Source organism: Canis aureus, chromosome 33, assembly GCF_053574225.1.
Source record: "Canis aureus isolate CA01 chromosome 33, VMU_Caureus_v.1.0, whole genome shotgun sequence".
NCBI lineage: Eukaryota > Metazoa > Chordata > Mammalia > Carnivora > Canidae > Canis > Canis aureus.
Window position 1 is genome coordinate 3545374 of NC_135643.1, and position 21374 is coordinate 3566747.

At 36.2% G+C, this 21374-nt stretch overlaps 2 protein-coding genes across 7 annotated transcripts in view; one reads left to right on the forward strand and one right to left on the reverse strand.

Moving 5' to 3' along the window:
* Nucleotides 1–21139, forward strand: part of BMP2K (BMP2 inducible kinase) — a 114950-nt gene extending 93811 nt beyond the window's left edge. For all 4 annotated transcript variants that reach the window (XM_077882621.1, XM_077882620.1, XM_077882619.1 and 1 more), the window contains one exon: nt 15060–21139. In XM_077882621.1, the coding sequence (XP_077738747.1) occupies nt 15060–16492 (1433 nt within the window). In that variant the 3' untranslated portion in view covers nt 16493–21139. The remainder of the gene's footprint in view (nt 1–15059) is intronic.
* Nucleotides 21–21374, reverse strand: part of PAQR3 (progestin and adipoQ receptor family member 3) — a 44593-nt gene continuing 23239 nt past the window's right edge. For 2 of the 3 annotated variants that reach the window (XR_013371111.1, XR_013371109.1), the window contains one exon: nt 21–16522. The gene's annotated coding sequence lies outside the window, so the exon portion shown is untranslated. Of the gene's footprint in view, nt 19909–21374 lie in introns of all 3 variants that reach the window. The other variant, XR_013371110.1, reaches the window with a different exon arrangement.

Sequence of the window (21374 nt, forward strand, 5' to 3'; positions counted from 1 at the left end):
AAAAATACACACAAGAACAATAATAATAACAAAAAACTTTATTAATATAAAGCCAAAGTAAGAATTAGGTGCTAGTTACAGAAAATAGGAAATTATTTTTACTTTTGCCATCCTAGTCTTCTTAATGTCATTCTTTTTATTGCGTTATTCAGTTGTACCTTTTGCCAACATAGAAAAATGATGATTTATACAGTAGAACCATAACTCTCCTTTTATCTTTATTGTTGGATACCAGTGAATCAAATTCATGCATGAAAATCTTTACTTTTTATTTATTTAAAATACATTTAAAGATATGTTTATACTCAGCTTTTGCTCAAAAATCCTGTATTTTCCTAGTCTATACGTGCTCTTTTATAATTGTGTTTAAAAAGTATTAATGATTTTGTATGTCACAGTAATCTTGTGACAGATTATATCCTTGCTTTAATTTCCTTTTTTTGGCTTTAATTTCAGTTTAGAATTTAAATATTGTTATTGCCATTAAAAAATACCTGTAGTAATATCTTCTAAGTAATCCACTGTCAAAGATATTAGGATGGAATAGGATCCCACTTTGGCATAAATGGATTTGTGTGTGTGTGTGTGTGTGTGTGTGTGTGTGTGTGTCTTCCTAGTGGTAAAAAAAATGAGTTTGATCGTAGAAAAGGGAAATATATTAGATGAAATAATGCCTTGTTTGAAGGTATAGGTTCTGTTTACTTTATTCAAGTACCGTACCTATCAGCCATGTTCTTAATTTCTTTTCCTTGTATTTCTCACTCAAGCTAATTACATATATATAACAACATCATTGCTACCATTTAAAAAAATGCACACAAGTGAGAACCACAAAAGGCACACCTTCTAAACAAATAAAAACTTAAAAATATAAGTTTAATAAGAAATAGGTGTTCAGGATTTTTGATGAATAGATTGAGGCAGTATTAATAGCCTTTCAACATTTAGATTTGGTTATCCAGGATATGTAGCATAATAATTAGGAGTTTCTACATCTTTTCATGTCTATATTTTACTCTGCCATTTATTGAAAACGGTCCATATTGTCATTTTCTGTTTTTTTTTTTTTTCAAATTATCTTTTAATGAATGTCATGACAACATTAATTGGGTGGGGAAAACAGTTTGCTATTTCTACTTAATCTGTACACATGTACTGTCTCACACCCCCAATAAAATAGTGTTATTACATTTTTCAAACAAATTATATTTCAAAATGGTCATTATAAACTCTCAAGAACATAGCTATTGATCTCTTCGCAGCAGAAAATGGTTTCAGTACTGCTAGCTCTTTTTTGTACTCTAGAAGGAGTGGTATAATCCTTTGCAGGTTTGCATCTATCTGTGCAACTTCTCTGGGGGAATGTGACTGGAATCAGGGACTAGAGTAAACCTCAATGATTTGCCATTTCCCTGGGCACCCTTATTTTGGGGTTGGCCCAGGATTTTTAGAAATACACTCACAGATTCCAGCTTGATTGCTGTCATTTCTTATTTTGTTTTTCTTTTCATTGTGGGCATTTAATTTCTGTTAAATTTTAAGCTTATGAGGGGTGGGAAACATGAATTGTCTGCCTTTGAATTTTGTCCAGTAGCCAACTGGTATTTGGTGTAATATTCACTGGATGAATGAAAAAATTCTGACTATTCCTAAAAATTCATACTCCTCTAAGTATTAAGAAAGTGACCTTAAAAAATGATCTTGACTCCAAAAAAAAAATCTCTTTAAATTTAGTGTAACTATGAACATTGGAATGGTTTGGTTATGAACAGTTGAGTTCACAACATGGAATAAGGGAGGGAATGGCCAGTCATTGGTGAGATGTGCATCTAGAAAGAGAAGAAAAAGTGGTCACTTGGCTATTAGCACTGTTAAATTGTATTTATTAGGTCTAAATACATAATTAAATTAAGACTAAAAATAACATGTTGCCACTGACCTATTATCAAGCTTAGATGTATGTTTATATAATTTTTTCAGTAAAAATAAAGTATTTGGGGTCATTTATTTTTCCTCCAATAGTAAAATAATCTAACCTACTGAAACAAAAATTGCCTTCTTCTGTAAGGTTTAGGGAGAAATTTGAAAAAGAAAAACAGTTCTATTCAGTGAGAATACACTTCATCCTAGCAGCTATTGTGAGCTTCTGGAGATTTGTAGGGCCAGGAGTGTGTGTAGATGTGTGTGTGTGTGTGTGTGTGTGTGTGTGTGTGTGTGTACACAATATAGAGGATAGATACATGTGATAAACAATCTTACTTTAATGTGAAAGTTGACAATTACCGAACATAATTTTCAGTAAACCAGATAGAGAATGCTACTTGAGAATAAAGTGAATTCAGTCATGAGGCAGAAAGCTGTAAGAATTTAGCAAGTTTTAATTCCACTAGGGAAGTACATTTAAGAGGAAGTCCCATTGTCCTAAATCCAGTGTTCCTTACATTGATTTTATTAGGAATTGTGCTTTTTATTTTAAAAGACAAAATTTCTGTGAGAACTTTTCATCTTAACTTTGAAATTGTAATGGATTATTTTTTGCTTCATTTTTCCTCAGCTTTGGCACAGTTGTTGTCAAGTGTTCAGTGTGTACATTTTTTGATAAGGAAATATTTGTCACCATTGTGTTCTAGTATACCATGATTACATTTTCTTTGTTCTATAAGTTTTTGTTCTTCCTAGAGTTAATTATGTTTATAAAAATGAATATGCTTTTGTTCCCTTTATTTTTTTTAATGTACACTGTCATTGATTCATCTCCATTTAGAAGGATTAATTTCCTCCCATAGTAAGGGGGCCGCCATTGGTCACATCTCTATGGAGTTCTGTAATCTACATTGGCTTCTTTCTGTAACTACCACATGCTTATCATCCTAGTATTTACTTTCTCCACCATTCTTGTGGGAATTCCTGGATCTCCTCCCTCTTCTTTCTTCGTTTGTTAGGGCAACTCCTCAACTAGTTTCTTGAGAAAGCATGTGTGGGAGGAAAAGTTTTAAACTTCGCTGCCTAAAAATATCTTTTTTTCCTAACTTACACTTGACTGATAATTTGCCTGCATAAATAATTCTACGTTGGACATAATTTTTCCTGTGAAGTTTTGAGGCATTGCTTTACTGTATTTCAGCTTAAAAAAACAAAACAAAACAAAAAGTCTTCAACTAGAGGACTATCCCGTGTGCCCCTAGCTCTAGGCCCCATATCCTTTATTATTTAGTGTCCAAAATACCTACCCCCCCATTTCTTTAATAGCTTCATGTACTCCATATCTGATAAGAGTCAGCTGACCTACCTTAGTTTGTTCACATAGATGCATCTTTCTGATTTATTTATGCCTTAGGCTTATGCTACTACTTTTTCAGACTTTTTGGAAGCATAGGTGAAGATAACATTTTGATAGACCATGTCTCAAATGATTCAAGTCCAGCTTTTTCTTTTCTTATTTTTATTTTTATTTTTTTATTTTTATTTGTTTATTTTTTTTCTTTTCTTATTTTTAAACATATCTTTATGGGCCAAATTAAATTTTATAAATATCCATTTATGCAGAAATCAAATAATTGTATCAAGAGTATGTTTGGTGCTGTATATAAGGGTAATATCTTATTCCATTGGTTGATATTTTAATTATCATGGAATTATATTTCCCTTTTATGTCAGGTTGCTAAACTCTTAGTAGAGTGGTATATCATAATTCTAATAATATAGAATATATTGTAGAATAATATAATATAATATATTAATAATAAAATGTAGAATAATATAGAATAAAGTCCTTGGTATAAATTTTAGTTCTATCACAGATTAGCCATGTGATATTTGGTGTTGCCAAATTTCTTGGAGGATTTCTTTATCTTAAACTGGGGATAATATTAGCTACTGGATAAGATTATCGAAAGAATTAAAGAAAACAATGTTACACAAAGCACAACATTCTGTGTTGTTGCTGTTATGGATGTTGTTGGTAATGTTATTAAATAATATTTTTACTACTTAATAAATTTCGAAATCTTTGTGTTAAAATAAGTTGTAGCTGCTGTCTAGCTAGTAGTAGTACAAAATTCCAGTAATCTAGTATTCTTTTAACTACTGATACCTTTAAATAACGTGTAGAATCTGTTTATGAAGCTTTTTACTACCAAGAACTGTTTTAATACTGTTACATCTATTTTTATTACAGCATTAACTACCAGTATTCACTATAGTACACACATAAAAATCATTAAAAGCATGCTATTCATTTCCCATCAAACCTACACACCTTTCCTTCTCCCCAAGACATTATTTTACAGTTAGTTTGTATACCAAACAGGATGTGTGGCTCTGTGAATCAAAGTATGAACTTAATTTTAAAAAACACAACTTCTAAAACAGTATTTGAAGAATTTTGTTGACATATAGGCTATATTAGTAGGTCACTGAAGTTGTAGATTTCATATATTACATTTCATTTTTAATTAGGTTTGGTGAACTTACTCTTCCAAATCCCAGATCCACCTCATGGTTCTCATCTAATAGGAGGTTAAATTGAGTTTAGAGTTGGGAACAGTCATATTATATATAGCCAGTATTTATGTAACACAAACTATTACAGATTGTCAGTTCAAATGCTGGGTCATTTTATAAGCGATGATGAATGTATTGCTTATATTTTTAGATTCCAGTATATAAATTCTTGAAAATCAAGAATTTTACTATTTCAAGATGTCAACCAATAATGGTTACCATTTATTGAAGTCTATTTCATACATACAGTGGAAACAGGCTCAGAGAGCATCAATGACTTACTTAAGCTTAGGTAGTTTAAAAGTAGGAATCTAGCTCTGTCTACTTCTACACTCTCTTTTGTAAATAGTAGCAAAACAAATAAAAATGTTAAGTGGTCTGTTTCAAATAAAAATCTATATAATAGAAATGACAGTTTTACAGCATTTTTAATATGGCTGAGAAATATTAGTTCGCAACTAGCATGATTCTTTTTATACTCAGACCTTGTCACTTGGCCTGTCTTCGGAGAAACAGTACAGATTTTGATAAAGCCTTCTAATCCACTAATCCTTGGGCCTGGCATGGCACGTTGGTGGGAAATGATGGCAGGCAGGATGCTACCCATTCAAAGTGAGCTTTAAAGTCTTAGAGCCCCTGCCTTGTACCCTAAATGATGAGACAACAGAAGGCATGTAATTATAATAGCAGTTTCAAGCCATTCATCCTCTATAATCTGATAGCTAGAAAAGAACGTCAAAATAAAATTTCTTTGAAACTGGAAGCTTCTTATATGATTAAAAATGTACCACCTGTTTTATAACTAAAAGACCTGTCGTCTAAAAGTTGGAAACCTGATTAGAGGAGCATGATGCAAACATGCCCTTCTCCCCACATTCTTTTTTGACATTTTCTAAATATTTTGAATTTTTTGAGATAGTTTAAGAAGGTTCATTTATGTGATTCAAGAAAACATTATCTGCAGTATTTAATTAAAATAATGTGGCATTGACTAGGATTTCATTCTTCCAGAAGTATGTAAAAGAATACTATAATAAATACATGAAAATATGAAAACTGACCTTACAAATGTAGTTTTTGAGTTTGGAATCCTTTCTTGGACTGTGCAAGACTATGATGTCTTTGAAATTTTAACATCTAGAAATTTCTTCTTAATGAAAACTCAAGCATGAAATGAACGAATTTATGTTCTTATATATATTTGGCAGATTCATATTCTTAAATTCATTAGTGGGTTAAGCTTGTTCTTCAGAGCCTCCCAGTTGTTTTTACTTGGTTAGTCCTTTTCTAGATCACTGGAATCAGGATTAGTAGGTGAGTTTTACAACTGTTAAAGTGAATGATAAGCTTTTTGAAGTTAGGAAATGCTTTATTCAGCTTTGTATGCTATATAACATCTTGATGAAGAGTTCAGGGTTTACTAAATAAAATGAATAATATTTAATGTTTAGCTCTATCAGGTAAGTTCCATTATTATCCTTATTTTATAGATGAGGAAACAGGCTTTTTCAGATGTTTATCTTCTGTGGATTTTGTAGAGTTGAGTATTGGTTCATTTGGTGATGAAGTCTTATAGTATTTCTAGAATTTTAACCTACAGAATTTTAACCTACAGAATATAAAATACTCAACACAAAATACTTACTATATAGTGCAACAAAACACTATTTGCTGAAGTAGAAACAATAATTTTTTTTTTTAATTTTCCTAATTTTTCACACATAGCTTTAAAGGAAATCAAAAGAAATTCAAGACAAGTCTGTGGTTGTATTTTGTTGAGGGTTGATGATGGGCTGTGTTGAATATTTGCTGGTGATGATATTCTACTGATAGTTTAATTGTAGAATTTACAGATGAGAGTTTTAAACTAGTATTGGCAGAGAAGTCACTATGACTTTGATCTGTATGGCCTTAAACTTGGGCAAGTTATTCAACTTCTTCCTATTTTATATTCTTCATGTACAAAATGATTACATCTCTAAAAATCTTTTTTTTTTTTTTTGGCTTTCAAATATAGTTGAAGCTATGAAATAGGATTAAGGTTACCAAAAGAAATAAATGGAAAAAGAAAAGGGAAAGCCAAGTAATGAGCACTGGATGATAAGTTCATATCTTTGAAGTCGTAGAAGGTTGTGACGATGATCTGACATTGAGCAAGGGGAACGTTTTTGAAGATGTAGTGAATAAATTTGAAAAGGAAAGATCATATATGACAAACCTTACAAGCATTTTCACCCTAATGTTTTGGGAGCCTAATGGTGGGAGTTAAAGGGATAATGTATGAAAGACCCTTGGCACTGCATTTGTGTTCTTGACAGGATTAGTTACTATCTTCACTGATTCTTTCTCAGTATCATTGGAAGCATATGGCAGGTACTCCAAAAATAATCATGAAATGATGGTGTGCTACACCAACAATACTAGCATAGCCCTTTACTGAATATGTACTGCACACCAGTGGTGTTGTAAGCACTTCATGTATGTTCTCACTTTAACCCTTGTTACAACTCCCAGAGGCAAATAGTATTGCTATCCCTATGTTACAGATGAGGAAAGTGAGACACTAAGTAATGCATGATTCCAAGTCAAGAGAGGAAACTTTCATTTAGTATCTTACGCTGATGAAGGGAAGTAAGCCATATATTTTTATATAAAAAGTTTCCAAATGGTTAATGTGGTATTTAGATATTTAGTAAATGCTTTTTATTGACAGTACTGAATAACCGAAGCATTGCTTAAGTTAGCTCTGAACTATTATCTTGAAATTCTACATATGACATATATTAAGCCAGTGAGAATAACTTTCAGCAGCAGAATTTATATATGTACTAGTTCTCTTGACACTCACTTTAGTTTCACATTGTTGTAACTTTTTTTTTTTTTTTAAATATTTTGTTTGAGAGAAAGGGCATACAAGCTAGGGGAAGGGGCAGAGGGGTAGGGAGAAGTGGACTCTCGGCTGAACCGGGAGCCTGATGAAGGGCTCGATACCAGGATCTTGGGGTCATGACCTGAGCTGAAGGCAGCTGCTTAACTGACTGAGCCACCCAGGCCCCCTCTGGTAACTTTATCAACACTTTATTTGGAATTTCCCTGAAGGACTATTTACATGCCACACAAAAGAATTTAAACCCTAAGAGACCATTTACATGCACAAGAGAATTTAAAACTTTGTAGCCCCTTATTGCTGTTCTTAATTTATCCAGATCTACATTGTCTATCTTTATTTTCAGGATTGTGTTCTGATTGGATTTTGGCTGTTTGCAGAAATTCGACCAACCTCCAAAGATAAAGATTACTCAAAAAGCTAAAATTTTTATAGTTTGTAGTTCTAAGGCACAATGCAGAAATAACATCCTGACTAGAAGCCATCAAAATATTCTGTTGTATTTAGCTTAAGGAAAGAAGAATGCCCTACTCAGAGCCAAAAATAAAAGTTAGTTTAATACATGAAAATTTACAGTGTTTTGCCAAAATCACTTAATAGAGAAAGGTAACTGAAGTATGATCCTGGGCACATTCTAGACATTTGATTTGTTTATGCTATAAATACATGTTTCTAGTGCTTATTCTAAATATTATAGCTTCCCTTCCAAACACTTGAAAAACAGCCATTTCTTATGTTAATAATACAAATCTCAGTAAATATAGGGATTATTAGGATTTAGGATATATTGAATTATAAGGAAACATTTAGACTGTACTTTTGGGGAATTAAGTAGTAAACTAATCCTGATTTAAATTCCATAGTAAATCACATGTGTAATATTTATTCTAACAACTGGAAGAAGCAATCTGGCCCCAGGAGCATAGAGTAGGAATATCTGAATTCTTTTTCTTTTTAAATTACAGGAATATGTTTAGGCAAAGAAATAGATTATAAAAGTTGATGATAGCACTTAGCTATGAAGTCACATAGTATACATTGTATAAAGTTGATAACCAACTTTATAACCTGTAATACTTATTCTGACAGTCTTTGGAACAGGACTAAAAGCCTTAGAATATATTGAAATAATTTAAAATTTTGTGTAATTCCCATTTCTTTCCAATTCTTCCATAGTTTTACAGTGAAGAGGGGGTCATTAAGTAGATCACTTTTACTGCAGAGAGTAAAGCCTTATCTAGGATTGCTGTAACTTGCAGCCTGGAATTTAATGTTTCCCAGCAGGAGGTGCTGGAGAGCCAGGACCACTTGTATTTAAATTGTGTTGTAATGGTGCTTAAAATGTAAATTGCTCTTAGTATACTGTCAGAGCAATTCACTGCTGCTCTGGATTCTCTTGTGAGACATGGGAAAAGAAAGGAATTTGGATAAGTATCCTTGCTTGTTATAGTTTAATAAAGGGGAGACAATAAAAGAAAGTCAGTCTTTCTATAACCAACAGAAAAAACCTCCCAGTTGCCCATACTTTTCAGGGATATAATCTGAAACCACAAAGATGGCATATAGATCATTGTGTGTGTGTGTCTGTTCTGGGTCTTTTTGAGAGCAGTCTTTTTCAATTTCTTATACTGTGCACCCAACTACAGCTATTTAAAAATCAGAGATGTAGTTTCCAGGATCTACTGTGCACCTTGTAGGTGGATATACATTTGGGTGCCTACTTTTTTCTGGCCATTTAAAAAATATATATATATATTCTTTCAATAATCTCTACACCCAGTGTGGGGCTTGAACTCACAACCCTGCTATCAAGAGTCACATGTTCTTCCAACTGAGCCAGCCAGGCACTCCTATTCTAGCCATTTCTCAAGTGGACATGAAGGCTTCTTGAATTATTCATAGAATTACACTTGTCTCTATGGTGCCTGGGTGGCTGTGTTGGTTGAGTGTCTGCCTTTGGCTCAGGTCATGATCCTGGGGTCCTGGGATTGACCCCAGCGTTGGTCTCCTTGCTTAGCAGGGAGTCTATTTCTCCCTTTCCCTCTGCCCCTCCACCCACTTGTGCATGTTGTCTCAAGTAGATAAATCTTAAAAAAAAAAAAAAAAATTGCGCTTGTCCTCACCACTGTCTACCACTGAGTCCAGAAAAGGTGCTAGAAGGTTGGAATTTGGTGGATGAGGTAATGGAGTTTGGCTTTGTTCTGGAGGTAATGATGATAGTTTACTATTGAATGCTTATTGAGTGTTGGGCACTCTTCTAAATCCTTTCTTTATAACAATCCTATGAAGTAGAACCTGTTACTGTTATATTAATCCCTCATAACATAATTTATATATTTCCTCACATTATGCATGAGGGGTACAGATTATTTAGCAATGATCTTGTCAGAGATTGTTACTGAGTTAAGTTACTAGTTGTGTATTAATCATGTATGATGAGGAAATAACATCCAAGTAAGTAAGTCCATAAAGTGAAACTAATATTAAAAAAGGAGAGTTTTCTTTTTTTTTTCCCCTCAAGGAAAAAGAGCATGATCATGGTTGTATTTAAAATGCTGAAAAACTAGAAACAACCTAGAGGTTCTATAGGTAAATGTTAAATCTTAAAATGCTATATATACAATATATGTTTTATCTTGTTTCTGTCAGAAGTAATAATTACTGATACCTATAAACATGCATTAAAAATGGTAAATGAAAAACCCCATAAATTTATATTCACACTGACAACTAAAAAAACAGATGGGGGATGCTGTGAGCTCAGTTGGTTAAGCATCTGACTCTTAATTTCAGCTCAGGTCATGATCTCAGTGCTGTGAGATGGAGCCCTGCTTTGAGCTCTGTGCTGGGTGTGGAGCCTGCTTAAGATTCCCTCTCCCTCTCCCTCTCCCTCTGTCCCACCTCACCCTCCCTGCTCATCTCTCTCTCTCTCTGAAAAAAAAAAAAAAAAAAAAAGAAAAGATCTGTATAGCACTTAACACAAAGAAATCTCTCTCTCTCTTAATACAACTTTGAAAAGCTGATGGTGCAGACAATGAGTAGGAAGTGTCGACTGTTTTGGAAATACTAGTGGCCAATTGGGTAAAAGAAACAGTTAACTTAGAAGACTGAGATTAAAATAGAAGAACAAAGGGGAAGTCAACTGAAGGATTCTGTCCTATGTTAAATTTTCTAGGTCTCCTAGAAATGGAATTTCTCAAAGTTGTAGAAGCAGTGTTTTCTGAGAATGTGTTTAGCAAAATCGTTTATAAAGTTAATAGGTGCTACTTGTACATAAAAGTATTTTTAGCAAAGCAAATTTGGGAAGTCCTGCTTTTCATAAGATTAAGCTGATTGTTTTGTGTATGACTTGGCAGCAACTTTATTTTTTTTTATTTTTATTTTTTTAAAGATTTTATTTATCATGAGGGGGGCAGAGACACAGGCAGAGGGAGAAGCAGGCTCCTTGCAGGGAACCCAGTGTGGGACCCAATCCCGGAACTCCAGGATCACACCCTGAGCCAAAGGCAGATGGCTCAACCCCTGAGCACCCAGGCGTCCCCACTGGCAGCACCTTTAATGAGCATTTTCCAGGTAGAGGCACATTACATAGTGAAGCATTTGACAAACTCTGGTACCTGAGACCACAGAGCTGTTTGGTTCTTGTAATAGGAATAATGTTCTGCAGGATACCTTTGGAAAACATTCTGGAATGTGCCTGGAAGTGTCCATGTGCAGGCATGAGGGGAGCAAGTTGTGGCTCTCTGGGTGGGTAAGGAGCTTGAGGTAATAAGTTAAATTGTATCGCAGAGGAACTGTAAGTCTTTGCCCCTACAGTATTATTTTTTTGCTTTTGAATAAAAATTCATGAAAATAAATTTTACAGCTAATCTAAAAGTAATCTTCGTTTTTAGTATCAGAAGTAAGCTATATGGAGGAGAGTCAGACTTGAGAATCTGCATTTGATTTGGTTTTAATCTGTTAGGATTGAAGATAAGCCTATTATAAAATTTGTAAGGATATAGCATTTAGCTCTTGGCTGATTTCATGGAACTGGTAGAGGAATAATGAATGAAAGTTCTATTTAAGTAGAACCTGATGGAATTCTCCACGTCTTCTTTCTTCCTCCTCCTCCTCAGCCCTACTCCTCACTTCAAGATTGCCAGCAAACTGCATGGACTGACCAGAGCCAGTGGCCATTGTCTGGCCTGAGGTCATCGTACCTCTTTGCCTCACCTGGCTCAGTCGTCTACTGTCTCCAAAAGCACTCCTCTCCTAACACTGCACTCCCCTGCTATTGGTCCTCCTCTCTCTACTCTGCAGTTAGCTTTGTAGGTTCTTCTGCTGACTTCCAAATGTATTATACCTGAGGGCTCCATGTGGGGTTCCCTTTTCCTGTTTTGTACTCACTTCCTAAGTGATTTCCTTCAGACTTGTAACTCTCTGTACACAACCTCTACGTGGGGAAGACTCCCAGATCTCTGGTCTCCAGTCAAAAGCTAACCATTGCCCTCAAGCCACAGGTATCTGTTTGCACTTAGATGCCTCACAGATAACTTGAGCATTGTGTGCAAAACCAAATTCATGATAATCTCTATTTTCCAATCATTCTTTATTCACTCTTTTCTGTCAGTGTTAATGGCACTGTTGCCCTCTTCAGTCTCTCATTCTTCACTTCTACTTACCCTGCCACCATCATCATCCAGGCCACCAAAATCTCTGGTTTTAATTTCTACAGTTTCCTCTTCCCTGATCTCACTTTTGTTTCTCTCTCTCTTCACCCATTTTTTTCTACACAGCAGTCCGTTATGTTTCAAATATATATCTGATTGTGATGCCCATTTTAAATAAAGCCTTGTCATGGCTTCCTATTTACATACTGAATTTAGAACAAAATCCAGACTCCTTATCATGGCCTGAAAGGCACCTTCACAGGCTGCTGGTCCTTTACCCTCTCTTTCCCCTTGCTGTACTCCAGGCACACCGGCCTATTTTCCTCAAACATGTCAACGTCTTTCTTTGGAGCAGCTTTCTGCCTGTCCTCTGCATGGCTGGCTCCTTCTCACTGTTCAGTGTTAACCGTCATCTCCTTAGGGAGGCCTTTGCGTTGCGGACTGTCTGGAGTGGGTTTATGTACCCCTTCCCCCACCCCATGACTTTCAGAGTGCAGTCCCCACACTTGATTGTAAACTCCTGAAGGCAGAGACTGTTTTATTCACCAAAGTATGATCAGTACATATAGCATGTAGGAAAGTGCCCTACATTTTGTAACAAAATGTAACAAACATTTTTTTTTGTTGTTAAATTAAAAAAAAAAAAATGCAGTGACTGAATTCTGAGCTAAAAGTCTCCAAATATGAAGAGTTCATTTTTTAATGTAACTTTCTTTATTGTGTTTGGAATATATTGAATTTTCATCTATGTCTATGAGCTCAGAGTAGTCCCTAATATTAGTGACTTTAGTAGTCACTAATAATTGATTCGCCACATGCTAAGATAGAAAAGAAGGATAAATGAGGTAAATGATAAATAGGACTGTGTCTAGGAGCTCATAATCAAATAATTGTCATAGAGTACAATTAAAGCTTGTACTAAGTTTAAGGAGTCCCAAATATGGATATTTTTCAAGGAGTGTCTTCGCAGGGCCCTGGAATGGGCTGGGTCTAGGAATATAGCCAGGTCCACTAGAAGGATGTTCTTACCAAGGGGTGGTGTGACAATGGTAGAGAGATGTTAAAACAGCAAAGTGCTCCTTGAAACCCAAATCTATTAGGTTCCTCAGTTTCTGATAGCAAACATTAAGAGGTTGGATAAGATAGCTCAAAATAATTTTTTTAATGTAAATCTGTCAGGTAGAGCTATAAATAAAGAATGCCCAAGGGAGACATCAGGTCTGAGGCTAAAGATGTGGTAGGACAGAATCCGGTGAGAGAAGGGCACCCTATGCTGGGCTGAGCCCCTGAATGGTTTTAAGCTGTAGCCACATAATTAGTGTTTCAGAAAAGTCATTCTGGTGGCAGTACAGAGCAGCAGTTTGAGGGACATGGTACTGGGGGCAGACAGGCAAGAATAGAGGGAGAGAGGGAACAGATTCAAGAGTTTAGAAACACTAACCGTTTAGGGACACCTGGGTGGCTCAGCGGTTGAGCGTCTGCCTTCAGCTCAGGGCGTGATCCTGGAGTCCAGGATGGAGTCTCACATTGGGCTCCTGGCCGGGAGCCTGCTTCTCCCTCTGCCTGTGTCTCTGCCTTTCTCTCTCTCTGTGTCTCTCATGAATAAATAAATAAAATCTTTAAAAAAAGAACAAACACTAACCGTTTGGTGAGGAAGGACAATGATTTCCAGACTTCTGTTGATTTGCAGAACTATTTAGAAATGTTGTTCACTAATTTAGAGGGAGCTGGTGAGGAGCACATTTTAAGAGGAAAGATAATCTCTTTTGAAATTACTGAGTTTGATGGTAGGATACATATTCATAAGTATTAGCAAGATACGTATTTGTGGTCAGTATTAGAGAGATCCAGTCATGATGGTGGCAACTAACATACAAGTATTTAAGACCATGGGAGGACATACAGAGGGAGAAAGCCAAGGACAGAACCCTGGGGAACATACATGCATATGGAGATGACAGTGAAAGAGAAGTCTCTCCATGTATGACCAAGAAGGAGCAGTCAGGGAGGTGGGAAGACAACAGTGCTGACTTTGAAAGAGAAGGTAAGAACTCAGAGGTGTCATATGCCATAGGGACCATGTTGATAACAGGAAAATAATGGTCCTTCCATCATAAGTTGGTTAGTTTTCATGACTACAGACTATACTTCCAACCCTAGCTAATTATTTGGAAATATCTGATCTTAGTCAAAGGAAGGGAAGGGATGATGTGTGGTTGGATCAGTCCAAACTGATCCCTACCTCTGGAAAATCAATTCAATACACCCAGTGTATTGGGAGGGCAATATATTTTCATGTAGCTAATACAATCTTTATTATATACCATACGGTGAAATTATATGGTCTTTGGTACAGTGAACATATTGGTAGTTAAGTTTTTTGTTTTTGTTTTTTATTTTTTATTTTTTTAAAGGTAGCATGCTTTTAATGGTAGTGAAGATATAATAGTTAACGGAAGATGTGTCATCTAGGGAAGGCAGATGTCCTTGGTATGATCTGGGTTCAGTACCTGGTTCTTGGCTTTGATCAGATTATGGGGATGCACTCATGTTGTTAACCTAAGCCATAAGACAACCAGAATGCTTAAAAAATTTAATTTATTTATGCTTGTTGATCTCTTTGGGAAAACTTTATAATGGAGTTGAAATAGAAGCAGAAGGTGATCTGGTAATTGTGGGATTCTGATTGGGGCAATTAAATAATCTATTCTGAAGGTAGGAGAAGAAAGTTTGCTTGTATACTATATTCAGAGTCCTGTTCTGGGTACTATACATAAGACCTAGCTGTCAGTGAGGGCTTAAGGTGAGTAGGTGGTGTGTAGGAGACAAGAGGCAAGTAAATCTCTCTCTGCTAAAGGATCTAACCGTCTAGTTGAGGACAGGTGCATTCCCTAAGGAATGCCCAATAACCAAAGAATTGACATTATTTCCTCTATGCGAGGGACTTGCAATACCTTGTGTTTGTGCAAATGGTTCTTGAAATGTATTGGAATAGTAATTTTTCTTTGAACTTGCAGGTTCTCCAGAAAAGAAAATTGAAAATACATCCGGGAATCAAGAAAATATTTCTGTTAACCCTATCAAGAATAGAAAAGCAAGTCCAGTATCTAAAGACCACCAGACCGGAAAGAAAACCTCGGAGAATTCATCAATACAGAGTCAAGTGCAAAAGCGGAATGACGAGTCTGAAAGTGATTTTGAATCAGATCCCCCTTCTCCTAAGAGCAGTGAAGAGGAGGAACAAGAGGATGAAGAAGTTCTTCAGGGAGAACAAGGAGATTTTAATGATGATGATACTGAACCAGAAAATCTGGGTCATAGGCCTCTCCTCATGGATTCTGAAGATGAGGACGAAGAGAAACATAGCTCTGATTCTGATTATGAGCAGGCCAAAGTAAAGTACAGTGATGTGAGCCCTGTCTACAGAGACAAATGTGGAAGTGGACCAATGCAAGATCCTAGTAACACACTCCTCGCCCCGACCCGATTACCCTCTGATGTTGGCGTAGAGGCTCCTAAGCAGGAGTTTGATGTATTTGGCGCTGTCCCCTTTGCAGTGCGTGCTCAGCAGCCTCATCAAGGAAAGAATGAGAAGAACTTCTGTCAACAGAGCCTCAGTCCTACCGTGGGTCTGGAGCAAGAGGAATTTGACGTATTCACAAAGGCCCCCTTTAGCAAGAAGGTGAGTGTACCGGACTGCCGTGCCGTGGGGCCCGAAGCACATACTTCCCCAGGTTGTCCAAAAAGTGTAGATATATTTGGCTCCACTCCATTTCAGCCCTTTGCCACATCGACCAGCAAAAGTGACAGCAATGAGGACCTTTTTGGGCTTGTGCCCTTTGAGGAAATAACTGGGAGTCAACAGCAAAAAGTCAAACAGCGAAGCTTACAGAAACTGTCTTCTCGCCAAAGGCGCACCAAGCAGGATCTGTCCAAAAGTAATGGGAAGCGCCATCATGGCACACCAACCAGCACAAAGAAGACTGTGAAGCCTACCTACCGCACTCCAGAAAGGGCTCGCAGGCATAAAAAGGTGGGCCGCCGAGACTCTCAAAGCAGCAATGAATTTTTAACCATCTCAGACTCCAAGGAGAACATTAGCGTTGCACTAACCGATGGGAAAGATAGAGGGAATGGCCTGCAACCCGAGGAGAGTCTGTTGGACCCCTTTGGTGCCAAACCCTTCCATCCTCCCGACCTGCCGTGGCACCCTCCACATCAGGGCCTGAGTGACATCCGTGCTGATCACAACCCCGTCCTGCCCGGGCGACCAAGACCGAATTCACTGCACAGCTCATTCCACAGTACAGATGCGTTGAAAATGGATGATTTTGGTGCCGTGCCCTTTACAGAACTTGTGGTGCAAAGCATCACTTCACATCAGTCCCAACAGTCCCAGTCAGTTGAATTAGACCCATTTGGTGCTGCTCCATTTCCTTCTAAACAGTAGATACTTCTGACAGACTCTTGGCGTTAACTCCTGTTTCAAAAAAGTATGAATAGTTTTATGAATTTGAAAGGAAATTTATTTGTATAGCTCTTTATATCATTCACTCGCAAACAGGTCAATCAGAAATAGGTGATTTTTAAATAAACCAAATAGAAAAAGGAAGTGTCTCCACAGAGTAGTGACTTGCTGTCTCTTCCGTGAAGGAGAAAAGGGAGCTCAACTGCTAGCTCTAACCCTGGGCTTCAGCCACCAGATCGGACTCCACAGAAATCCAGGGGGAGCACGCGCCACCTTTCCAGTTGTGTAGCCACTGAAAAGGGACTGGAAAGCTGTGTCGTCATTTTTGTAGCAGAACGTCACTTGGGTGTGCATATTCTGGGCTCCTGCCTGTCAGGATCCAGCATTTAAAACTAAGGTTATTTGTACATACAGAGGTTGGATTTGTGAATTTTCAAAGGTCTCTTCTAATTTCCACACAGTAAAATCAAAATCTGGTTCTCCTAAAGAATGAAAAAAGTTACTATCTGGAGAGAGCAGAGATTTTAGTCCTTAACACCTTTCTCGACAGAACAGAGCCAGAAGTAATGGACTATTGTGCCTAAAACTGTTTTGTTTTTTAAAACAAGTGCCATTAATAAGGAATATCTACACAGAAGCCCAGAACAAAAACCAGAAAAATACCTGACTTGTGGAAAACGTAGAAGAAAAAAAAATGATACAGAAGAGAGAAAAGCTACTTCAGGAAGTTTATATTGCTTTCGAATGGCTTCTTGTTCAAAACTTTTACTGTCATGTCCCTAATAAAGCAGATTGTTGGAAAATGGGGAGTGAGGACAAAGGTTGTATAGAAATTGTACTTCAGGAAAAAAATCTGTAGCTGAAACCCTGAGTTTTTAAGACAACATAAAATCATGTTGCATTTAACAATGTGCTTTATTAAATTACCACCTTCACCAAATATTCCCCAAGTCGTGAGTGACAACTTTCTAGTTAGGTTGGGAGGGTGGAATAGTTTGAATAAAGTGCACAGAACAGTGAAACCCAAAAAGCCTTAGAGGCAGGACTCCTGCATCCTGCTGCAAGTACCTCTGCACTGACACACAAGATCTTAAAATGGCTGTAAGGTATTAGATGATGAGGAACTAGCTTCTCAGTTCTGCTAGTCGATGCATCCAGTGAAAAGAACTTGGCTACCAAATTGCCTTTTTTTTTTTTTTTAACACCACAAATCCTAATTAGAAACTTGAGATTTTATAGAAATTGTTTAATAAGTTAGAAATTACTGTATGAATTAATGTGAATACAGTATTTGTGCTTCCTGTGTCTCCAGCTATTTTAAGTTCTAATTAACTGTCCTTCCCTATCAACATTTAGAAGTTTCTATAACTGTTATAAAGCTACTTACAAAAAGGGGTGGAAACTCTTATTAACTGGCACTCTTCTTGATTGCTCTATTTTAAATGCACTTTCTTTGAGTCCAATTAAAGTGTATTTTATGAGTAATCTTATTAGGATCTCTTAATCACAGTGCCCCAAATGGAGTGAGCTATTTGCCTGTGATCACTGTTCTAAGTGTATGTTACTAAACTATATATTCATTACTCTTTCTTTTCTCTTTTATATTTTAAATCAGATAGAAATTTGTGGATAAACAGGGAAGCACTATGTGAATCACAGTGTAGCAGAGGCAGACCAAGCATTATATTACTACTTAAGAGTTGTATTTTTAGAGCCCCGGCTGTACCAATTACTTGTCCTTGTGCCAAAGGCAAATATTATGTTTGCACCTTTTCTTTTTCCCCCCTGATTCTCAGGTTGATTAATACTGCTAATGCAAATGCTCAAGTAGATGTTCTTCAAAACTTTACAGAGTAGAGTCAAGTGATACTTTCTTTTTAAAAGTGAAGAGTTGATTAAAGAGTAAGTTCATGAACTACAGTAGGTTTGTATCAAACAATTTTTTTTTTAATGAAAATTTGTTGGTTCATGTGTACACAGTATGCTTCTTTGGCTATTTTAGTCCTTGGCCTTGGTCTCTGCTAGACCTCATGAGTTTCATAATTTAAAAAGGGTAGTGTATGAATTCGTGTGGTCTCTTTGGGCTGTAAACATGAAATAATCAGATTCTGTATGATACCAAGGCCTTGCTTACACTTGCTTTTCAGTGCACTGAGTAATTTTAAGTGATTTAGACACTGATGTAGACATTCTGGGCTTATGACGTTGGATGAATTCTAAGGAAACAATTTTGACCTTATTTAAAATATTTCCATTCTTATGTTTATTATATCCCACCCCAGTGATTTTCCTCGCTTGAGATTATAGGTCGGAGGAAACATTAGGATTGACAGGGAACCCAATAGGATAAAAGTGGGGAGATTCCTTTGTGTTGAAGTAAAGGCGTCTCCCAAGGAGTACAGGATTAGGCGTGCTTTCCATCCTCCAATATCTCCTCCCACTATTGGGATATAGATCACTCCAGTGATTCCGGGTAATTCCCTTAGGAGAATGATGAGGCTAGAGCTCCCAAGGCACATGAAAAGAGCCTAACACATACTTGAGACACAGCATTCAGTAAAAATTTGGTTCTGTTGTGGGACCGTCCAATTCTTGTTTAAGGAAGGAAAGTTGAAATTATTTTCCTCTTATTAATCAGGTGTCCTCTGTGCTTCTTTTGTACGTAAAGTAGTCCTAACTAAACCTGTCATGCTTGAACATCACTAAGGGAAGTAAATCATGAAGCTAGCAAAAATCTGAGGCCAAAGTTATTTCTGTCCTAACAGCTTTAATAATGCTTGTTGATTTTGAATAATCGTTGTAAAAGTGGACCATTCACTTAATTTTTTAAATATCACTTCAGCACAATATTAGTGTCAAAAAGATCAGCTTTTATGTCATTGAAGAATGTATCTGCTGAGACACAAAAGTTGCTTGGTATATGTATTAGGTGGAGGTGGAAAGGTTTTAGGCCAGATGAAAATTTAACTGACTAGAATATTTATCCAGAAGTATCAATTGGGAAACTAATTCTTCCACAGACCCACCCCATCTCTGCCTGTGTCATCCAGTTATGACATTACCTGGAATTGTAGATATAAGACACACCTTTTGATCCTACCCCGTTTATTGTTTAACAGTGATAGATTGTCGTCCTCATACTGCTGGTGGGAAATAGTGAAGGTGGAGCCCACTCTTCTGCTCTGCTGTTCAGGAGGCAGAGCAGTGTTCTTACTGCTCGGCTGCTCTGCTTCGTTTAGGTTCTGGTACTTCATATAAGCATTGCTAGAAGGTACATGTGTATTATCACTAGTCTGAGGAGTTGGTACATTTGTTTTAATATGTGTAGAATGTGCAGGAAACTTCTTCTTTTAGCAAAATTACTTGTTTTTAGGTCTGACACTGAGCTGACAGATCTGCTGTGAGAATGAGATGACAAATCTACTGTGAGAATAAAATGTTTGAAAAATTTTATATTTTCCTAAATATATAAACACAGATGCATGCATGTCACATCTCTCTACTGTGGAGTTAATGTGAACCTTTAATTTTAAATGGAATTGCAACCACAATCATTACTAAAAGAACATTCACTCCTAGGGAGGTTTTACAAAAGCCACTAAAGGAATGAGGTAGAACGATGAAAATGCAAAGGGTCATCATTTGGGGTTATTTTTATTTAAAAATCTATTGTGCTACTTTTGAAAGAATTGTTTTTATTACTACTCTCTTTTTGTGATTGAAAGGTCATCTAATAGTAAGCAGTATAGTAATAGTAAGCTACTTTTTAAATTGCTGGCAAACAGCTTTAAGTGCACTTTCTTTGATTACACTTCCATTTTTTGTTAAACTTGAATTTTCTGAAGCCTTTTATGTACCACTAAGCAAATAACTTTAACTTTTAATAAACCTGATTTACATGTTTATTATATTTCTAATTGTTACAAAACATACTTTCTAAAGTAACTTCAGTCCTCAAATGTAGCTGGGAAACTGAGATAGAACCCGTTGCTTTTTTTTTTTTTTTCCTTTCTATATCTAATTAAGCACTAACTGATTTTACTACTCCGTTGCCTTTACATTGCTTATTCTTATTGACTGAATTCTGTCCCTCATTCACTTTGTTTTGTTTGGAATTTAAAATTATTTTCTTACTGTATTTATCATACCTACTGTTTTAATAATCTGCTTTTCTTTAAATGCAATAAATCCCAAATGGATTACATATTCTTTCTAATTAGTGACTTCGGAGTTCCTCATTATTTGTCTTAAATGTTTTGGATGTAGACTTCTCTGTTCAGCTTTTATTCACACTACAGACATTAAGGATCTATTATGCTCCAGCCAGGGGAATAGAAAAGTGAATAGGATTAGATCTCTGTTCTTAGGGCAAAGCTCACAGTGTAGGACTTACATAAGAAAACCTATTGTGACCTAGCATTTTTGCAGCAAAAACACTTCATAGCACAATTTGTTCAGGCGCTACAATTACCTTTAATTGTAATAATGAAGGTACGGCAAAAACCTGAGTTTGAAGTGTCTTTTGAATGTTTGACATTGTTTTTGCATTGTGTATAACTTAAGCTTCTTAAAAACTGGTAACATATAGAACTTAAAAATATTTGGGTTAAATAAAATATTGTAATCCTCGATTATGTCAGAAAAGAGGCTTTGGCATGTTAAAGAGAAAACCTATTTACTGGATTGGTGGACTAAGTTTGGTGTCAAGATCACATTATTTTATGTATTTCACAAACTCGAGATTGGTGGCTTGCGGAAGGATTGACCTCGCTATGAACTTCTTTTTTTTACACTTACATCTAAAATTATGTGGAAAAATAAGGGCTTTGTGTCTTTTTAGTAAATGGTACAAAGTGTGAAATGT